We start from the raw sequence: 20,292 nt of genomic DNA on the forward strand, positions 1-20,292 counted from the left end.
CGTTTCTATGGGCTATAGTAGTAATTTATTTATATATTTTTTATACATACAGGGGTCCTAAAATTCAAAATCAAATAGCATAGACATGACATCAGTCAAAACACCTCAAAACAAGACATGGTATCAAGAACTAGATAAAACTAGCTGAAACGAGCTACATGGCAGCTTCTTGCCATTGTTGCTAGCTACAGTATCTGCCCCATTGAGGGTGAGCATCATTTTCGTGATGTTGTCAGCTAACCCATATATTTGGAGTTGTTCGAGGAATGACCTTATTTGGGCATGGAATATGAATTCATACAGTGACCTCTGTCTAGAATCTAGATAACACTTTCTGGGGAGGTAGAATGAAAGGACAGCACTAAGCACACACTTCATGGTCTGCCCATTTAATAATAGGTTTGTCTTAACATTACCAAGAGATTTTAGAACATCTAAAATGTGTGATGAAATTGAACACAAAGGTAATGTATTGTAAATAGCTATCAATAACTGCATTATTATCGACAATATATTATCATTTCAGTTGTCTTTCAGTTTGTTTATTTTCAAAGTAAAATAAAATGTGTGTCATTCAAATTACATGACATCAATCAGAAACATTTTATCGACAAGAGAAAACAAATAAAACACTTTTATTTTCAATGACACGTCATCGTATTATGTTCTATGCAATGGACCCTATAGCCATACAACAGTTGCAACCATATACATTCAAATGAAAAACACAGATTAAACATGCCATTCATAAAAATATCTTTACAAAAATGTACATTTCTATGCAACAATATTTTTTAATTGCACATCTCTAAAATACCCTTTTCCACCCATCAACCCAAGTACAGTATTATTTTAAACACAGGGGTCAATTGCAACAAGGTCACGATGTCATCTAATTTTCCGGGCTTTAAGATCACATCCAACTCTGTGATGTTTCAATGGTTTTTGGTTAATCCTCTCCACTGGCACCAAATTACACTTGTTGCTTTTGATAGCAAGGTTTGCTTTGATTTGCAAGGTGCAGAGTAGCATAAACCGCAGACAAAATGATGGAGTTAGATTTGAGTTAAAGATGACCTTGTATGCAAAACATGACATACTACTAATTGCATTACCCATCAATAAACAAACAAACAAACCCAAATAATTGGTCTATGGAGACTCTTCTCTCCACTCAATGGTGTCAGCTAAGGATTCAATCAAAGCCTGCAATTCGAAACATCCACACTGCTGAACCAGAGGCTAAAAACCCTTTCTATAGTATTAAAATGAGCATTTCTCTTGATCCACCCAGTAGGCCTACATAATTATCTAATGTATGACTTTATCAACTTAAAATATGCTTTGAGTGGTATAGTGACAATGTGTTTCATCAGTGTGGATGTACTGCAGTGACGACCTGATTGAATTTCAAACTATGTTTTTGAGAGTAATGAATGGGATATATCATTGTGAAATCAAAACAGGTAGTGGTATGACCATTTTCTTAAAGACATTCCACAATACAAAAGTAGTGATAAGATTAATAAACAGAAATCAAATTTGAGTGGATTGTACGAAAATCAACTATTGTGTAGAGGCAGTTTCTGAACCTTTTGAATTCTACTCCAAATACAAAGACCTCTTTCAGCAGAGAAATCTCAACATACAAAGTGTACAAGAATGTGTATCGATATAATCCTCTGCTCTTTCTATTTAGGCTATCGGAAACCTTGATTCTGTTTCACCTATTAGGTGACTCAATAACAATGAAAAATCTGCAAAATCAACAACAGAAAAATTATAATTTCAGTAACAGAAAAATATTTCAACATCCAATCCCAATAATGAGTTAAAAGTAGTCTAATTAGTTCATTGGGAGCAATTCTATTAATTATTCAATTTGGCGGATTTTCTAAATTGGATGAGATAAGTGACAGTACAGCACTATAATTCTCCCTCTTTTCATTTTTGCTCGGATAGGTTTTTAAGCCTCTGCGCATGTGGTGCTTGCGGTGGTGGTGCAGTCAGCTCAAATAAGTCAAAAGAACACACGTTTCTCTCCTTGTCTCCTCTCCCGAGTACAGGTCAGATCCATGTGGAGAGAGAGGGCACAGCTTCCTACAGAGTGATGCATGCTGGGTAGTACAAACTGTGCAGGGCCGGCTACAGCGAGACACTGTTCCCTGGTAGGAAGCCAAAGCAGACGTTGGCTGGCTATCACAGGAAGCCCGATTTCCCCTTTGAAATTTGGTAGGAGGTCAGAATAAAGAATGGATCATCCCCCCCCAGGGCATGCATGTGATAAATGGTTCATCTGGAAAAAAGTTACGCAAATGCGATCGCTTATGCATGGGCAAGACTGATGCTCCTCTGTACCTTTCCAAATCCTTAAAAAAAACAACCATTGGTGATCTCAATAGTGCATGTTTAATCATCATTTATTACTTTCGGGCCAAATGGGGAAAAAAACAGAGATCAAATCGACAGGACAAAAATGTAAACGCGTATGCAAAAATGGTCCTCTTTGACTGTGTTCAGCACTGAAAATAAAAGCCATACACAAACAAATATGAACATAACTCAAGGGAATGGCAGTTATCATCAGCAAATAACCCACTCTTCTACCATTTTAATGAGTATTTTCTTCTCTCTCTAGCATCAATATGATTGAATTAGTCTCTTGAAAACAATTGCAAATTGAATATCTAGGAGTGAATTAGGGCAGATGCAGTAAAATTATATATTTTTTCTGACAGCAGCAGGCCATATTCATATAGTTACTGCTGCACAGTGGGGCATCTGAATGTTGTTCAACGTCTCCGCTACACACAGAGAGAGATGGAAAAGAAGGAGACTACCATCTTGTTTTTACACCACACAATGGTTCCTTCCCCCAGAGATCCTTTGGTTTCTCTAGGAGGTGATGAGGATGTCTCTTGATGCTGTAGAGAAGACGGAGAGATGTCCGCTCCCTCGTCCTGAAGATATAAACAAATGACAATGACAAAAATGCAGATGAGAAAACAGGAAATAGCCGCAGGCTTTCCTTTGTATTAATGTGACTATTTATAATACCGCAAATCGGACGATTACACGGTGCTTAATGCTCGCATAGTTAGAATTTGGGGAAGTTTGTTGATCCTTTTGGGAGTAGGGACTAGAACTTCCATAATCCTTCCAGACATTCTATCTAGAGCTCTTCACTTTGATGTTCAATCCAATCCTTGCTACCAGCAAATAAAATATAATGTATTTGTCTAATGCCCCGAATACAACACTTTACAGTAATCTGCTTACTTACGAGCCATATCCCAACAATGCAGAGTTAAAAAGTAAGAGAATTAGCAAATAAAAACAGTAAAATAACAATAACGAGGCTATATACAAAGCATACTGGTACCGAGTCAACGTGCAGGGGTACGAGGTAATTGAGGTAATACTGTATGTACTAGGCAATCAGGATAGATAGTAAACAGAGTAGCAGCAGTGAATGTGAAGAGTGTGAAAGTGTGTTTTTGTGTGTGTGACTATGTGTATGTTGGAGTGTCAGTGTGTGGGTAGAGTCCAGAGAGTGTACATGGGGCCAGTGCAAGAATGTCAGTGCAAAAACAAGGAGGTCAATGCAAACAGTCCAGGTAGCCATTTGATTAACTGTTCAGCAATTTTATGGCTTGGTGGTAGAAGCTGTTTAGGAGCCTTTTGGTTCCAGACTTGGTAACGGTACCACTTGCCGTGTGGTAGCAGGGAGAACAGTTTATGACTTGGGTGGCTGGAGTCTGACAAGTTTTTTTGCCTTCTCCTCTGACACCGCCTGGTATAGAGGTCCTGGATGGTAGGAAGCTCGGCCCCAGTGATGTACTGGGCAGTACGTACTAGCCTTTGTAGAGCCTTGTGGTCGGAAGCAAAGCAGTTGCCATACCAAGCAGTGATGCAGCCAGTCAAGATGCTCTCAATAGTGCAGCTGTAGAACGTTTTGAGAATCTCAGGGCCCATGCCAAATCTTTTCAGCCTCCACGAGGGGCAAGAGTCATTTTTGTGCCCTCTTCATGACTGTGTTGGTGTATTTGGACCATGATAGGTCCTTAGTGATGTGGATACCGAGGAAGTTGAAGCTCTCAACCCGCTCTACTACAGCCCTATTGATGTAAATGGGGGCGTGCTTGGCCCTCTGTTTCCTTTGTCTTATTCATGTTGAGGGAGAGGTTGTTGTCCTGGCACCACATTCCAGATCTCTGATCTCTGTTGCAGAGGGAGGTGTTTAATCCCAGGGTCATTAGCTTAGTGATGAGCTTGGAGGGCACTATGGTGTTGAACGCTGAGCTGTAGTTAGTCATTTAGACAGGTTACATTGGCATTCTTGGGCAAAGGAAGAGTATTACAGACTGGGTCATGGAGAGGTTGAAAATGTCAGTGAAGACACTTGTCAGCACATGGTAATCTGTCTGGCCCTGAGGCCTTGTACTGTTACCCTGTTTAAAGGTCTTACTCATATCGGCTACGGGGAGCGTGATCAGTCGTCCGGAACAGATGGTGCTCTCATGCGTGGTTCAGTGTTGCTTGCCTAGAAGCGAGCATAGAAGGTATTTAGCTCATCTGGTAAGCTCCAGTCACTGGACAGCTCGTTGCTGGATTTCCCTTTGTGTTCCGTGATAGTTTGCAAGCCCTGCCACTTCTAACGAGCATCAGAGCCAGTGTAGTAGGATTCGGTCCTGTATTGACGCTTTGACTGTTTGACGGTTCATTGGAGGGCATAGCAGGGTTTCTTATAAGCGTCCAGATTAGTGTCCCGCTCCTTGAACGCGGGAGCTCCAGCCTTTAGCTCAGTGCAGATGTTGACTGTAATACATAGCTTCTGGTTGGGATATGTACGTACGGTCACTGTGGGGATGACGTCGTAGATGCACTTATTATTAAAGCCGGTGACTGATGTGGTAACCTCCTCAATGCCATCGGATGAATCCCAGAACAGTCTGTGCTAGTGAAATGGTTCTGTCGCTTAGCATCCACTTCAATGGACCACTACCTGTTTTTGCTTGTAATCAGGAAACAGGAGGATAGTGTTATGGTCAGATTTGCCAAATGGAGGGCGAGGGAGAGCTTTGCATGCGTCTCTGTGTGTGGAGTAAAGGTGGTCTTGAGTTGCACAGGTGACATGCTGATACACATTTTGTAAAACGGATTTCAGTTTTCCTGCATTAAAATCACCGGCCACAAGGAGCGCCTCCTCTGGTGAGCATTTTCTTGTTTGCTTATGGCCCTATGCAGCTTGTTGAGTGCGGTCTTAGTGCCAGCATCAGTTTGTTTTGGTAAATAGACAGCTAGGAAAAAAAAGAGATGAAAACGCACTTGGAAAATAGTGAGGTATTCTAACTCAGGCGAGCAGGACCTCGAGACTTCCTTGATATTAAAGATTGCGTACCAGCTGTGGTTTGCAAAGAAACTGAGCTTACCCGAAGCTGCCGTTCTGTCCTACCGATGTATAGAAAAAACAGCTTGATTTATATTTTCCATGTCCTTGTTCATCCAGGACTCGGTAAAACATATAATATTACAGTTCTTCAGCTCCCGTTGATAGGATAGTCTCAAACAGAGCTCGTCCAGTTTATTCTCCAGTGATTGCACAGGCATCCCACCTCTATAGTGCCGCCTCCTACTAGTGTTGGGGATTTGGGCCTGGTCCGGGATGATCAATATGTCCTTTGCCTCCGATTCATTGAAGTATAAGTCCTCATCCAAATTGACGTAAGTGATAGCTGTTCTGATATGCAGAAGCTGCTTTTGGTCATAGGAAATTATGTCGGAAACATTATGCACAAAAAAAGATAAGATCAGCGCAAAAATATACACAAAATAGCATAATTGGTCAGGAGTCAGTAAAATGGCTGCTATTCCCTCCATTGCAATTGGTCTTATGTGTTTTAGAGAATAGTCTTATGTCTTAGCAGAACGGTTTGTGTTTGAAGTGTTTTAGGTATTTTTAAAGCATGCACTCTGAGGTTGCGCTGCATATGGATGGGGCCACCGATTGAATTTGAAAGTGGCAAACATCAAATGGAAATGGGAAATGGCAGTGTGACATACGGCTGTTTTATATGTGGATGAGCAAGGGAATTGGCTCTCCAGATGAATGGATAGGCAGGGAGAGGCAGAGAGTGAGAGAGAAAGATAACTTGGCATTGTCCATTACAGCCATATGCTATGACTTTTAACACCATATGTGGCCAACATAGTACTTTACATATGATCTCCCATGTAACATTTCCTCCATCAACCTTAAACCAAAGAAAGACAACACATTCAACGATAATAAAACGTAATGAATACTGTAACAACCATGAATAGAACATTTTCTCTAGTCTACATCAAAGCTAGTGGTCTAATCTATCAGCCAGTCTCTAAGAGAACTTTGGATTAATGTAGCATCATTTGGACAGAAGTCATAAATACTACTAAATAGCCCTGCTAGGACAACTCTGCATGCTAGGCCTAGTGATGATGTGGCTTCCTTGGTCATTACCCTGAGCCTGAGAGGACGACAGGCGAGAAGAAACAATTTTCCTCGGGCCCTGCTATTCATTCAGTCTCTCCACTTCCACACTATTAAATGAGATGAATGTTGTTTGTGGCCAGTTCTGGGCCATTGCAACTCCATTACTACGCTCTCTGTCAGCGTCTGCATTAGCTGCCCTTCACTGGAGCTAACTGGCCCTACGTCTGTCACAGTGCTTTTACTTTAGGACATGATTGATGAGTCAATGCTTGGTGATGGTTAAGATTAAGGGCTAGATTCTATCAGATCCGCGCTAGCCGACCTCCGCATAGCGGTTGTTTTGGTGGTGTCGGAGGTGGAACTGCGTTAGAGCTGTCAAATCCACAAGCGGCTCCTGGCATTAAACCTAAAGCGGACATTGCCATTGGCTGCACGGAGTCGCATTTTAGAGAAATCACACGCAGCCTTGTTTACAAGTTTGAACACTGGAATGTGAGATGTAATCTACACCTCGATTAGACTGATAGAAATCCTCGTAATTTCGTTGAATGTTTTTCAATTTGAGTGTCATTATTTCTAAGTAGCCTGCACTTTCTCATTCTGAAATTGTAATGCGAGTGGGACGGGTGTGGCTTTGTGACAATGACCGCAAACGCAGCCGCTCACCGATTTGACAGCTCTAACGCTGTTACACCTCTGACACCACCAAAATACCAGCTATGCAGGTGTCCGCTACCGCGGGTTAATGCTTGATCTGATTGATTCTAGGCCTAAAGAAAAACTTCAATAATTGTGACATTTGTGATTTACTAAGGTTCATGAAACTAAAGGAAAACGTTAGAGAACCTAAAATGGCTGACTAAACAAGCTTAGATTATCTAATTTTCAAAAGTGTATTGGTTCCAAATTCTTACCTGTTCTCAGTTATCAATGTCAGAAACATGGTTCTCTATCTGAAAAGAAAAGGACGAAATGCATCAGTATTTAAAATCCAATTTGTGCAGTTCTAATTTAATCAGCTATAAAACAAACCCTGCTTAAATCAGAACTTAATTCAGGGTTTTTCAAGTTGTTGGAGAGCTCTGTCAACTTTAAACAAAAAATGTCCTGGGTCATTGTACATTTCCACTATATCTGATCAATATGACCTTGAATGAAGAAACAAATAAATATCCCACACACTCGCTGGGAAAAATAATCTCTTCTATTAGCGAGAAGACAAGGCTTAGCTCTTGGACGGCATGCACCCGCTCCATTTTATAATGGGTCATAAATATCACATAATAGGGAAAGCATGGTGACATTGAACCACAGATGAACCACACAGATAAGTCCTTCGATCTTCCTGCTTGAACTTGAAATAATGTGTACTCTATGAGGAGCAAGACTCTAGTGACACAACAGGGATGATATCATTATTTTGAAAAATGACATGCTCAAATAGCATTCTATTTGTGATAACTGTGAGAAATATCAATAAGGTGAGTTGTTGACTGAAGTGATCAATAATTGTATCTGTCATCTCAGCTGTTCCAAAAGTTGTCAAAAATACTTTCGCTTTTCCCTCAGTCTAGTTCTTTGAAGAGTATAAAATGGTGACTTTAAAGAACACTTTCAGTTCCCTCAGTATCAACTCCATCTTCATTTTCATATTTGGACCGGTTAAGACAGGCCTCCAAGTCCCCCTGGTAAGTCTGCAGCGCCCTGTTTTAATTACAACCCATGACAGTGTGTGGTGTGTGTGTGTGTGCACGCACGTGTGTTTATGTGTGTGCGTATGAACAGGGACCTGCCACCGCCTTCACTTGAGTTGGGCTGTCAGGGAGAAACTGTCTGTGGTGGCACACATAATTTACTCATGAGCAACTGCTTTTCGGATCTTGAGCCATGAATAATTCGGCAGAATTAACTTTCTTAAGGGCAAGACTGGTGTGCCCAATTTAAATCTCCTATCCCAAACCACTGTCTCCCCTGACCGCCTTCCAGGCCCCCTTTCATCACCCATTTCCCTTACCAGATGATGGCTACCCTCTTCGTCGTAGTCATCCTCGCCCCCGTCGGTCATCTCTCCGGCCTCGACATCCAGTGCCCTGTTGCCCGCCTCCTCCCCGGAGTTCTCAGCTGTCTCCGACACAGACTCCTCATGGAGAGAGTCACAGTTGTCCTCGTACTTTCTTTGAGCCTCTGGAGAAAACGTGAAAAGAAGAGAAAGCGTGAAAGAAAGAGTGAGAGGACAAAGAAATGAGACCAAAGTAACAACTGGTGACAAAAAGTAACAAGATGCTGACTAGCTACTCTGAGGGGATAAGGAGAGACTTGCAATTGAGATTCAGAACATCATACTAATCAGTCTTGGTGAAACTGTGTTTAACATCTGAACAAGCTTTAAATGTTCTCCTACTTCACCTCCCTTGCTGAGACTGTCCTCTCTCTCTCTCTTTGACATGTTTTCTCTCTCTACATTTCTCTCTTTCCATCTCTATCTCTCTCCCCCCGTTGCCCTCTCTTTCTCTCTGACACCCTTACCCTCTGTCTTTGTCCCCCCCCCCCTCCCCCCTCACCAGACTCGGCTCTCTGCTGTTTCTCGATCTTCTCCAGGCGACCCAGCAGAGAGTCGATCTTTATCTTGATCTGAGTTAGCTCTCGTTTAATGGTCTGGAGCTGGTCCGTCTTCACTGCTGAGACATAATCAAAAACAGACAATAAATCGATTTATTATACCATAGTGTGGGTTTATTTTACAAGATTATTTTAATTTTAAACACCACTCAACGATTCATTTTCATAAACTGCGTATCACAGAACTGACGTTATCATCTGGTCGTACCCCAGGACCCCCTATCATTCTATCTTTTCATCAAGCCAAATGACATTTTCTCCAGGGGTGAACATATCAATTTATCCGACCGTGTACAGTTCTCCTATTCCAAATATGAAACCACTGCTTTCAATTAGGAGATGAGTTCATGGCTTACATCCACTATGATGTCTGATTCCTGCTCATTACCTGCGTTAACGGCTGTAGCCAACATCTCTGCTTATAATTTCTGATTACTTTTTGGGAACATAATAAGACAACACAAAGGGGATGATGCCATTTTGACATTATGTAACAACAGACCTGGGTTCAAATACATGGGAATTTCATTATTTGTTATTTAAATAATACATTTTCTGTGTATTTGAGTATTTTAAAATAATGTGGCAGAATCAACTACTTCTATTGGAATTATTTGAAAGTATTTTCAAATAATTTCATTTAAATATCATATTTGAACGTTTTTTCCAAATACTTATTTCAAATACTATTTTCAAATACCTGGGTTAAATGCATGGGAGTGTATCTGAGTCAGTGTTTGAGTATTTTCAAATACATGCCAATACTTTCCAAGTATATTTCCAAATACATTCCAATACTCAACTTGTCTTTTCAAATCAAAAATATCCAGATACTTACTTCCAAATATATTTTTTAATAATTGAAATACCCTAAATAGTACTTGAACCCAGGTCTTTGTAACAAACAATGAACAGTAAATAAATTACTGCATTGCATGGTTCAAGTATGATAAACTAATAATAATAAGCGGATAAATATAGAATAAATTAATGATGTCTTATGTGAATAAGTAATGTATTTCGAACAGATATATAAATATAGAAATAAACTGATAAGCATCATGATGTTTGAACTTGTGGAGGTGTGGTCAAATGTTATTTGGCTGCATTCTTACACTATACATAACCAAAGATGCTGAAGTAAAAATTGGTCAACCTAAAATGGCTGCATCCCAAATGACACACTATTTCCAATATATTTCATTTCTTTTGACCACAGCCTCAAGTCAAAAGCAGTGCACAAGGTAGTGAATAGGGTGCCATTTGGGATTCAACCACAGTATGGGATTTGACTTTGAAATGCAGATCACTTCCACTTAATAAATAGGCCTACCAAAATACACCATATCTGACGGACGTCAGATTAATTCTGCGCAGGCCCATCTCTCTGATGTACAGTACACATTAGGCTGTATACTTAAGTAGCTGGAAGTACTAGGAATTCCGAGTAAAAAAAAAAATGATATCCTGTTTCACTATCTTGATGGTTGAACATTTTTTAAGGGGGTAGATCAGCTATAATATTGCAGATAGATTGTGGATTCCATCAATGTAATTTTCTGCATGCTTTCCAATGCCCCCCCCCCCCCCACACACACACACACACACAATAGTTTGGACAAAAGACATTAACATTATGAAATAGCACATATGGAATCATGTAGTAACCAAAAAAAGTATAGTAAAAATAAAGAAAAACTCTTGAATGAGTAGGTGTGTCCAAACTTTTGACTGTGACTGTGTAATATATATACATATGTATACAAACCTACTCATTCATGGATTTTTCTTTATTTTACTATTTTCTCCATTGTAGATAATAGTGAAGACATCAAAACGATGAAATAACACATATGGAATCATGTAGTAAGCAAAAAAAAGGAAAACAAATCAAAAAATATTTTACATTTGAGATTCTTCAAAGTAGCGTGTGCAAAGCTGTCATCAAGGCAAAGGGTGGCTACTTTGAAGAATCTCAAATATATTTTGATTTGTTTAACACTTTTTTGGTTACTACATGATTCCATGTAGTATTCTGATTGATTTCTTCACTATTATTCTACAATGTAGAAAATAGTAAAAATAAAGAAAAACCCTGGAATGAGTAGGCGTGTCCAAATTTTTGACTGCTATTGTATATATATATTTTTTGAAATATATTTTCCTTTATTATTTTCCCCTTACCCTACCATCCCTCCCCTAATTGGAGTTAAACTAAGGGACAACAACACGGAGGCTTCTACTTCCAGCTAATACATACTATATACATTTTACAGACACAGTATATTTTACAATAGTTATATTTTGTTTATTTTTAGTCCCATCCTTCAGCTACCCTCAACCCCTCCCATCTATCTCTGAAGACCATCCAGTTTTGATTTCTATTTTTCACATATTTTCCAACTGTGCTGTTTCACAAAAGTTCTGAACCTATATTCATTTTACGGGCACTGTATATTTAAGCAATAAGGCCTGAGGAGATGTGGTATATGGCCAATATACTACGGCTAAGGGCTGTTCTTACGCACAATGCAAAGCGGAGTGCCTGGACACAGCCCTTAGCCGTGGTATATTGGCCATATACCACAAACCCCCGAGATGCCTTATTGCTATTATAAACTGGTTACCAACGTAACATATAAAAATATGTTTTTGTCATACCCATGTGTCTTGTTTTGCACACTTTGTACAAAATAATAAAATGCAGTACTACAGGATATTTCTTAACGTAGCTCTTTAGCTAGCTATAACTGGCATGTTCACGTATCGCCAACCAGAATCAAACTGACCATCACCTAACCATTTGGGTGGTCTTAACCAATCATAACACAGTATGATATGGCGGTAAAATGCATCCAATTTCAATTCAGTATGTTTACACATATGAATATTGCACCATGGTATGCGGTCTGACATACCACGGCAGTCAGCCAATCAGTATTCAGGGCTTGAACCACCCAGTTTATAATTTACATGAGTTATCTTGTTATTTTTAGTCCCACCCTTCAGCTCCATGCAACCCCTTCCATCTATCTCCGAACACCATCCAGTCTTGATCTCTATTAAGCATATATTTTTCAACTGTGCTGTGAAGTTTAACAAATGCGCAGAACCTTTCTATTCTCATAGTTCCTAAAGATTGTAAATGAAAGATAATTTTTTTTTTGCTAAGAGTATTATTATATTATTGATCGATTTACTATGACTTTCAAATCACCCAGTAGTGCTATTTGCAGAGTTAGCTCCAGGTGAGTGTTGAAATTCTTCCACCATTCCTGAACCAGAGACCAAAAACAAGCTACTGTACATAGACAGTACCAAAACAAATGATCTAATGATTCTGTCTCTTTGCAGCAAAATCTGCACCGCTGGGTAGGTTGTATGCCCCATATACAGTTTATATATATATAAATAACATTCTATTGGTTGAAAGAATTTTGTAGAATAATTTACATTGAAATAACTCTTAAGTTATGTATCAGTTCATAAACCATGTGCCATGGAATCGGTACATTGAAAATCTCTTCCCAAATATTTTACAATCTATATGGTACAGTTGTCAATTTTTTTATGGTTGAAAATTTGACAACCGTCAAAATAGGGAAAAACAGACAGCACAAGTCTGAAATAAGAAAACGGACTTTGACACCGATCAAAGCTGGTCAGTGTCAGAACGAGGACGCATGAGTGGCTGTGTGAAGCATTCCCATCACTTATTTCTGGGGCTTTAGTTCCGAATCAGAAGCCTCTGAAAAATGTTGTAGAAATGTTCATTATGTGCAATCTCATGACTGCTTTGTAGCCACTATTTATTGTTAAAACATTGATTTATTACACAGAAACACATCATTAAGCTCCCCGCTGTTGTTCTCTCCTCTACTTTTTCACCAAGGACATTTCCTACACTCTTAGAAAAAAAGGTGCTATCTAGAACCTAAAAAAGGTTCTTTGTCAGTCCACATAGGAGAACCCTTTAAAGTACCCTTTTTGGTTCCAGGTAGATCACTTTTGGTTCCAGGTAGAATCCTATTGGGTTCCATGTAGAATCCTATTGGGTTCCCTTTCCACAGAGAGTTCTACATGAAATCCAAAAGAGTTCTACCTGGAACCAAAACGGGTTCTCCTACGGGGACAGTAAAAAAAACCTTTTTGGAACCCTTTTTTCTAAGAGTATACAGTGTTGCTATTAGATCAGGAGAAAGAACCTTATCTCTAGGGAAAGCATATAGGGCTGGGGGAACGTATTTCTATTGCCCCTTTCCTAGCTAATCAGTTGAACTTATTTAACTTTATTTACAATGACGACCTGGACACAGTTGAAGCCATAGAGGTCTTTGTCTCTCTTGCCCAGTCCAACATCAAACCACAAGCACCTGACCCTAGAGGTGACATGGCCCCTTGTTGATTTTAAAGTGGTCGGTAAGGACATACGTGTGGACAGAACATGTGTTTGCATTCTGTGGTGTTTGTGAATGCATTCGCTCCATTCAAAGCAGCATTGCGCTTGTCTGGTATGCAATCCTACTTCAGATGCAATGCAGAGTCAACGTGTGTATTGGAAACAGCCACCTGTTGTTCCCTAAAGTGGCCATGGACTCTGTTGTTTGAGCGTTGAGAGCTCTGGATCAGCCATACCACAGACAGAGAAAACAGAAAGTATAGAGGATATAGTGGAGCTGGAGAATGGTGCCAAGGAGGTGTGATATATGATACATTGAAGTCTCCCTCCTTCATTGCTGTCCCCTCAATGCTTTTGGCAGGCGCGCGCACAGGCACAGACGCACACGCACGCATTCACGCACACACACACACAGCAATTTGTTATTTCAACAGTCAACAACAACTGCGTATGCTCTGGGCAACTTACTATAGTTGTCCTTTGATGATAAGAAAGTGTGGAGCCATTTCTAATTTATCAGTGACTTCAGGCCCTGTTCCTTTGTGCTATAAGCCACACGAGCCACAGATAGAGAGAGACTCCAGACATACCCAGCCTAATCCAACATCATTTCATCAACAGCACCCTCTTGATAGCTCAGCATTACAGAGAAAAACAACATAGTCGCTTCTATTTCTATGGGGTTGGACAGATTGGATCTTATTCTGGGACTTAACGATGACCCATAGAGAGGAATGTGTTCTTGGAGATAGCGACGGTCTCTTTGAATCACTGCAAGATGAAGACTGCAGCAGACAAGGAGAGTCCAGATTGTTCTTACCGAAGTCATTTGAGACCCTGGATAGCTTTAAGTCAAATAGAGCACTAGGGAAATCTCCAGCATGCTCTGAGCAATATGGTCTGTTTTGCCACTGGCATTACTTTTGTTGTCGTATGCAGAGCTTATCTCTATTGAATTGTAGAGGACGAAGAGGTCAATACTGAGAATATTAGTTCATTTGTCTGCTAGGCCTGGTCTTTGACAGCTATGGCTTACATAGGATCTGAATGGCTGTTATGCACCACAGCCCCTACAAACTATATAGATCCACCCACCCAAATCTTTGGACTATCTAACCATAGCTTGCTCCCAATCCATCTACGTCAATAGAAACAGCAATTTCTCACGGTTCTGACTTTAGCGACTGTGGCTACCAGATATAGAACCGTGATGCCCGGCTTGGAGAAAAATCAATATAGTCTATCCAAAAAAGGAGGAAAACATGTTTTTCGCTCCCTCCATAAGTCCACTGCATCAGAGCCCCTTGACTGACGTTAGCAAGCTGTGGGTACTGATAACACTGCACTGAATAAGGGGGAAGCAGAAACCGTACAGACCGCACACTGAGTCCAATTATACAGCCCGTTCCTTATAGACTGCCGTTCAGGAACACAGAACTCTGATCAGCACGTTAAATGTAAAACATGGTCTTATTGTTAATTTGCTAATCAAAAGATTCAATGTGGGTCAGAGACAGATATGGATGAATCGTTTGTGACTGGAAGGATACAGTGTTCTGTTTGTGACTGGAAGGATACAGTGTTCTGTTTGTGACTGGAAGGATACAGTGTTCTGTTTGTGACTGGAAGGATACAGTGTTCTGTTTGTGACTGGAAGGATACAGTGTTCTGTTTGTGACTGGAAGGATACAGTGTTCTGTTTGTGACTGGAAGGATACAGTGTTCTGTTTGTGACTGGAAGGATACAGTGCTCTGTTTGTGACTGGAAGGATACAGTGTTCTGTTTGTGACTGGAAGGATACAGTGTTCTGTTTGTGACTGGAAGGATACAGTGTTCTGTTTGTGACTGGAAGGATACAGTGCTCTGTTTGTGACTGGAAGGATACAGTGCTCTGTTTGTGACTGGAAGGAAACAGTGTTCTGTTTGTGACTGGAAGGATACAGTGTTCTGTTTGTGACTGGAAGGATACAGTGCTCTGTTTGTGACTGGAAGGATACAGTGTTCTGTTTGTGACTGGAAGGATACAGTGTTCTGTTTGTGACTGGAAGAATACAGTGTTCTGTTTGTGACTGGAAGGATACAGTGTTCTGTTTGTGACTGGAAGGATACAGCGTTCTGTTTGTGCTCTACATTGCTGTTGCTCGTTCCTGTTGTCTGGAAACGCCATTGCTTTTTATAGTGGCAGAGAAAGTGCAAGTTGTGCTAGGGTAGGTTGGGAAATGACAGCTCCTTTTGTTAAGGGAGAGTAAAATCACTTGGTAAGTCTTTTTAAAAATTTCAGATGGTTTACCAATGTGAAATAGTTGTATATTAAGCAACTTAATCTTTCTGTACATATTTTCCTGCTTCATTGTATTATTTATCCCCCTCACATTCGACGATACAATATCTATTATGTTTAGCTGAATGTTAGCCATATGTGTTAATCCTTTTCCAATCCTAGTATTGCCACATTGGAATCAGCCACATATACAGTATAACAGTTGGTGAACCTACACTTGAGTCCGGAAGAGGTAGAGGAGGAGGAGGAGGTGGGTGGTCTGGAGGAAGAGGAGGAAGAGGAGGTGGTCTTGATGGGGAAGGATGTCTTCCCACGTCGTGTGGATGGAGCCAGGACCCGGGAGCGCTTCAAGGGGATCACCGCCCTGGGGGGTGGGGCCACCCGGCCATGGTAGTCAAACAGCCTGAGGACAGGAGGGAATTACACCCATAGAGATCAAACAGCCCGAGGACAGGAGGGAATTACACCCATAGAGATCAAACAGCCTAATTCCTACTATTAGAGGAGGTGCTCCCACAATAATGTGATTTGTATCGCATACAAGTTCAAGTATTGGAATCCACTAATCCCATTCCACCACCTTTTCAAGGTTTTTTATTATATGAAAAGCAAGCTTTGCTTTTATACTTACAGGGCCATCATACTTGACTGAGCAAGCTGTTTTGTACTGTAGTAATGTGGTGCCTGCCTGTATGTTCTTAAACATTTATTTTAGCAATACATGTCATTGAGGAAAAATATATACAGTATTTCATAATATATTTCATAAACATACTTGTTTGGTCAGTAGGTGCCCAACATAACAACGGGGTGGTGTGCTGGACGCAGTCACTCATATAGAGGTCTCTATAGAGCATGTCTCCATTCCTAATTTCTGTAACCGTTAGCTTAACTGTGTAACATTGACATACAGTAAGCTCAGAAACAGTTGTTTAGTAGAGCATGGGTGGTGTAGGCATTGTGGTGCTCATGTGAATTTTCTTGCTTTTTCGGCTTCAAACCCCTGCCTACTTGTCACTTAAAACATTGTTTTTTTGTTTTTAATTTCAAATGTTTTTTACACTGGAAGGTGATTATACAAAATTATAAAAAATATTTCCACATGCAAAAAGTGACTTTCAAAAATGTAATTTGCGCTTCAAATGATGTGTTTTGTCTCACATAATTTGTTGTCAAAGGCCCGGTTTCCTAAAAGCATCTTAAGGCTAAGTTCATCGTTAAAACCTTTGTAGGCACACGGTTACATCTCAGAGCTGTTTCCCAAAACCATCGTTACTAAAGTGGAAAACACTCGTCATTTATTGACTGCCTCAGACCACCCGTAGAACAGATAACTGGGTCATTAGATGCTTTTTTTGCCCACTTTGAAGATCTCTGCTAAACCTAGAATCAAGATGTTTATCTGTCTCTCTGTGACCGTCGATAACTTCACAACAAAGTTTACTACAAGATAAAGTTGCCAATGTCTTTGCAATTGTTATCGACAAGAAAAGAGTAAAAAACAAAATGCCTCAAATGAAAACCGAGATGACTTCATTAAGATATAAATACAGTAAGCTACGCCCTATGCCTACTGTATGTAGTTTTGTTACAAAGTGGGATAAAATTGATTGGATTTAGAGTTCCTTCAGAAAGTATTCATACCCTTTGACTTATTCCACATTTTATTGTGTTACATTTCGTTGTGTCAATACATGTTAGAATCCCTTTGGCAGCGATTACAGCTGTGAGTCTTTCCGGGTAAGTCTCTAAGATGTTTGCACAATATTTGATTGTACAATATTTTCTAATTTTTGAGGGGAGAATTCTTCAAGCTCTGTCAAGCAGGTTGTTGATCATTATTAGACAACAATGTTCAGGTCTTGCCAATCATTTTAAGTCAAACTGTAAATTGCCCACTCAGGAACATTCACTGTCTTCTTGGAAAGCAACTCCAGTGTAGATTTGGCCTTGTGTTTTAGGTTATTGTCCTACTGAAAGGTGAATTCATCTCTCAGGGTCTAGGATTTTGCCTGTACTTTGCTCCATTCCGTTTCATTCCATTCCGCCCCTGAAATACTCCCCAGCATATCCATATGATGATTCAGCCACCACAATGTTTGAAAATATGAAGAGAGGTACTCAATAATTGGATTTGCCCCAAACATAACAATTTTGTATTCGGGATCAAAAGTTAATTGTTTTGCCACAGTTTTGAACTATTTAGTGCCTTGTTGCAAACAAGATGCATGTTTTGGAATATTTGTATTCTGTACAGGCGTCCTTTTCATTCTGTCAATTAGGTTAGTATTGTGGAGTAACTACAACATTGTTGATCCGTCCTCAGCTTTCTCCTATCATAGCCATTAAACTGTGTAACTGTTTAAAAGTCACCATTGGCTTCATGGTGAAATCCATGATTGGTTTCCTTCTACTCCGGCAACTTCTCCGGCCTGTATCCTTGTAGTGACTGGGTGTATTGATACGCCATCCAAAGTGTAATTAATAATTTCCCTATGCTCATAGGGATATTCAATGTCTGCTTATTTTTATCGATCTACCAATAGGTGCCCTTCTTTGCGAGGCATTGGAAATCCTCTTGGGTCTTTGTGGTTGAATTTGTGGTTGAAATTCACTGCTCAACTTACAGATAATATGTGTGGAGTACAGAGACGAGGTAGTCATTCAAAAATAATGTGAAACAATATTATTGCACACAGAGTGAGTCCGTGCAACTTATTATGTGACTTGTTAGGCACATTTTTGCTCTTGAACTTAGGTTTGTAATAACAAAAGGGTTGAATTTTAATTTTTAATTAATTGTAAACATTTTGTAAACATTTGAAAAAACATAATTCCACTTCGGCATTATGGGGTATTGTGTGTAGGCCAGTGACCAAAACATCTCCATTGACTAATTTTTAGGCTCTAACACAACAAAATGTGGAAAAAGTCCAGGAGTTTGAATACTTTTTGAAGGCACTGTGTTTCAATCATATTGAATCAATTTCAAGTTCAATCGTTTGAGTTTTATTTTTCTAATTGTAGGCTACTGTCTGTAATTCTTGCCTCAATTTCATGATGTGTAGGCCTAACAACATGTGCGCAATGATGTGCCAAATATTCCATTTAGTGCATAGCCTAAGCATTAGAATTAACCACCTCAATATTTGCTGTTATAGGTGATCATTTCTTTCTAGGAGCTGATTGGTCGTCAGTATCTAATATTAGGGTTTGAATGGAGAACGCTGATCGGAGAGCAGCACTGCCTTTCTTTCGATCCTATCAGTATCGACACATGCTCTAACGACGCACTGTAACAGTCCTGACCTGTTTTATGTTGTTTTTTATGTGTTTATGGTCAGGGCATGTGTTTTGGGTGGGCAGTCTATGTTATCTGTTTCTATGTTGGTTTCGGTGTGCCTGGTATGGCTCTTGATTAGAGGCAGGTGGTTTGCATTTTCCTCTAATCAAGAGTCATATTTAGGTAGGGCATTATCACTGTGTGTTTGTGGGTGATTGTCTCCTGTGATGTCTTCGTGTCGTTATTCGATGTATATTCACAAACGGGACTGTTTGGCTGTTCGTTTTGTTTCGATGTCGTCTGTTGCCTGTTCGTGAGTTTACGTTTCAGTTATGTAAGTTTATGTTCAGGTTTTCGTTCTACGTCGTTTTGTTATTTTGTAGTTTGAAAGTGTTTTGTTTAGTTTTCGTGTTGTCATCTGCATCGTGGTAATTTATAATAAAGATGGCATATTTCCCAGACTCCGCATTTTGGTCAGAAGATCCTTCTCTCCTCACCTCATCTGAGGATGAGGAGAGCGACAGCTCTAACAGAATCACCCACCAAAATACAGAGACCAAGCGGTATGGGAATGCTCGACGGAGCAATAAGGATTTCTGGACTTGGGAGGAGATATTGGACGGTAGAGGACCTTGGGCTCAACCAGGGGAATATCGCCGTCCTAAGGAGGAGAAGAGGGCAGCCACAGCCCAGGAGCGCTGGTATGAGGAGGCAGCGCGACGACGCGGTTGGGAGCCCGTGAGTAAGACCCAAAAATTTCTTGGGGGGGGGCACACGAGGAGTGTGGCAAAGCCGGGTAGGATACCCGAGCCAACTCCCCGTGCTTACCGTGGAGGTAGAAGGCGTCGTACTGGTAAGACACCGTGTTATGCGGTAAAGCGCACGGTGTCCCCAGTACGCGTGCTTAGCCCAGTGCGGGCTATTCCACCTTGCCGCACTGGGAGGGCTAGGTTGGGCATCGAGCCGGGTGCCATGAAGCCGGCCCAACGTAGCTGGTCTCCAGTACGTCTCCTCGGGCCGGTGTACATGGCACCAGCCTTACAGGTGGTGTCCCCGGTTCGCCTGCATAGCCCAGTGCGGGCTATTCCACCTCGCCGCACTGGCAGGGCTACGGGGTTCATTCAACCTGGTGGGGTTGGGGAGGCTCGGTGCTCAAGAGCACGTGTCCTCCTTCACGGTCCGGTATATCCGGTGCCACCTCCATGTACCAGTCCTCCGGTGGCAGCCCCCCGTACCA

General features: G+C 40.7%; 1 protein-coding gene across 4 annotated transcripts in view; it reads right to left on the reverse strand.

Annotated features, from left to right (window-relative positions):
* Window positions 1–373: 373 nt before the first annotated feature.
* LOC129859326 (RNA-binding Raly-like protein) overlaps window positions 374–20,292 on the reverse strand; it is a 154,199-nt gene continuing 134,280 nt past the window's right edge. For 2 of the 4 annotated variants that reach the window (XM_055928958.1, XM_055928957.1), the window contains exons 5-9: window positions 15,988–16,175; window positions 9,034–9,150; window positions 8,487–8,656; window positions 7,387–7,425; window positions 374–2,960 (exon numbers count right to left, since the gene is read on the reverse strand). In XM_055928958.1, coding sequence (XP_055784933.1) covers window positions 7,393–7,425; window positions 8,487–8,656; window positions 9,034–9,150; window positions 15,988–16,175 — 508 coding nt within the window. In that variant the 3' untranslated portion in view covers window positions 374–2,960; window positions 7,387–7,392. The remainder of the gene's footprint in view (window positions 2,961–7,386; window positions 7,426–8,486; window positions 8,657–9,033; window positions 9,151–15,987; window positions 16,176–20,292) is intronic. The other 2 variants (XM_055928959.1, XM_055928960.1) reach the window with 1 other exon arrangement.

The sequence above is a fragment of the Salvelinus fontinalis genome, chromosome 7, assembly GCF_029448725.1.
Source record: "Salvelinus fontinalis isolate EN_2023a chromosome 7, ASM2944872v1, whole genome shotgun sequence".
In the NCBI taxonomy this organism is placed as follows: Eukaryota; Metazoa; Chordata; class Actinopteri; order Salmoniformes; family Salmonidae; genus Salvelinus; species Salvelinus fontinalis.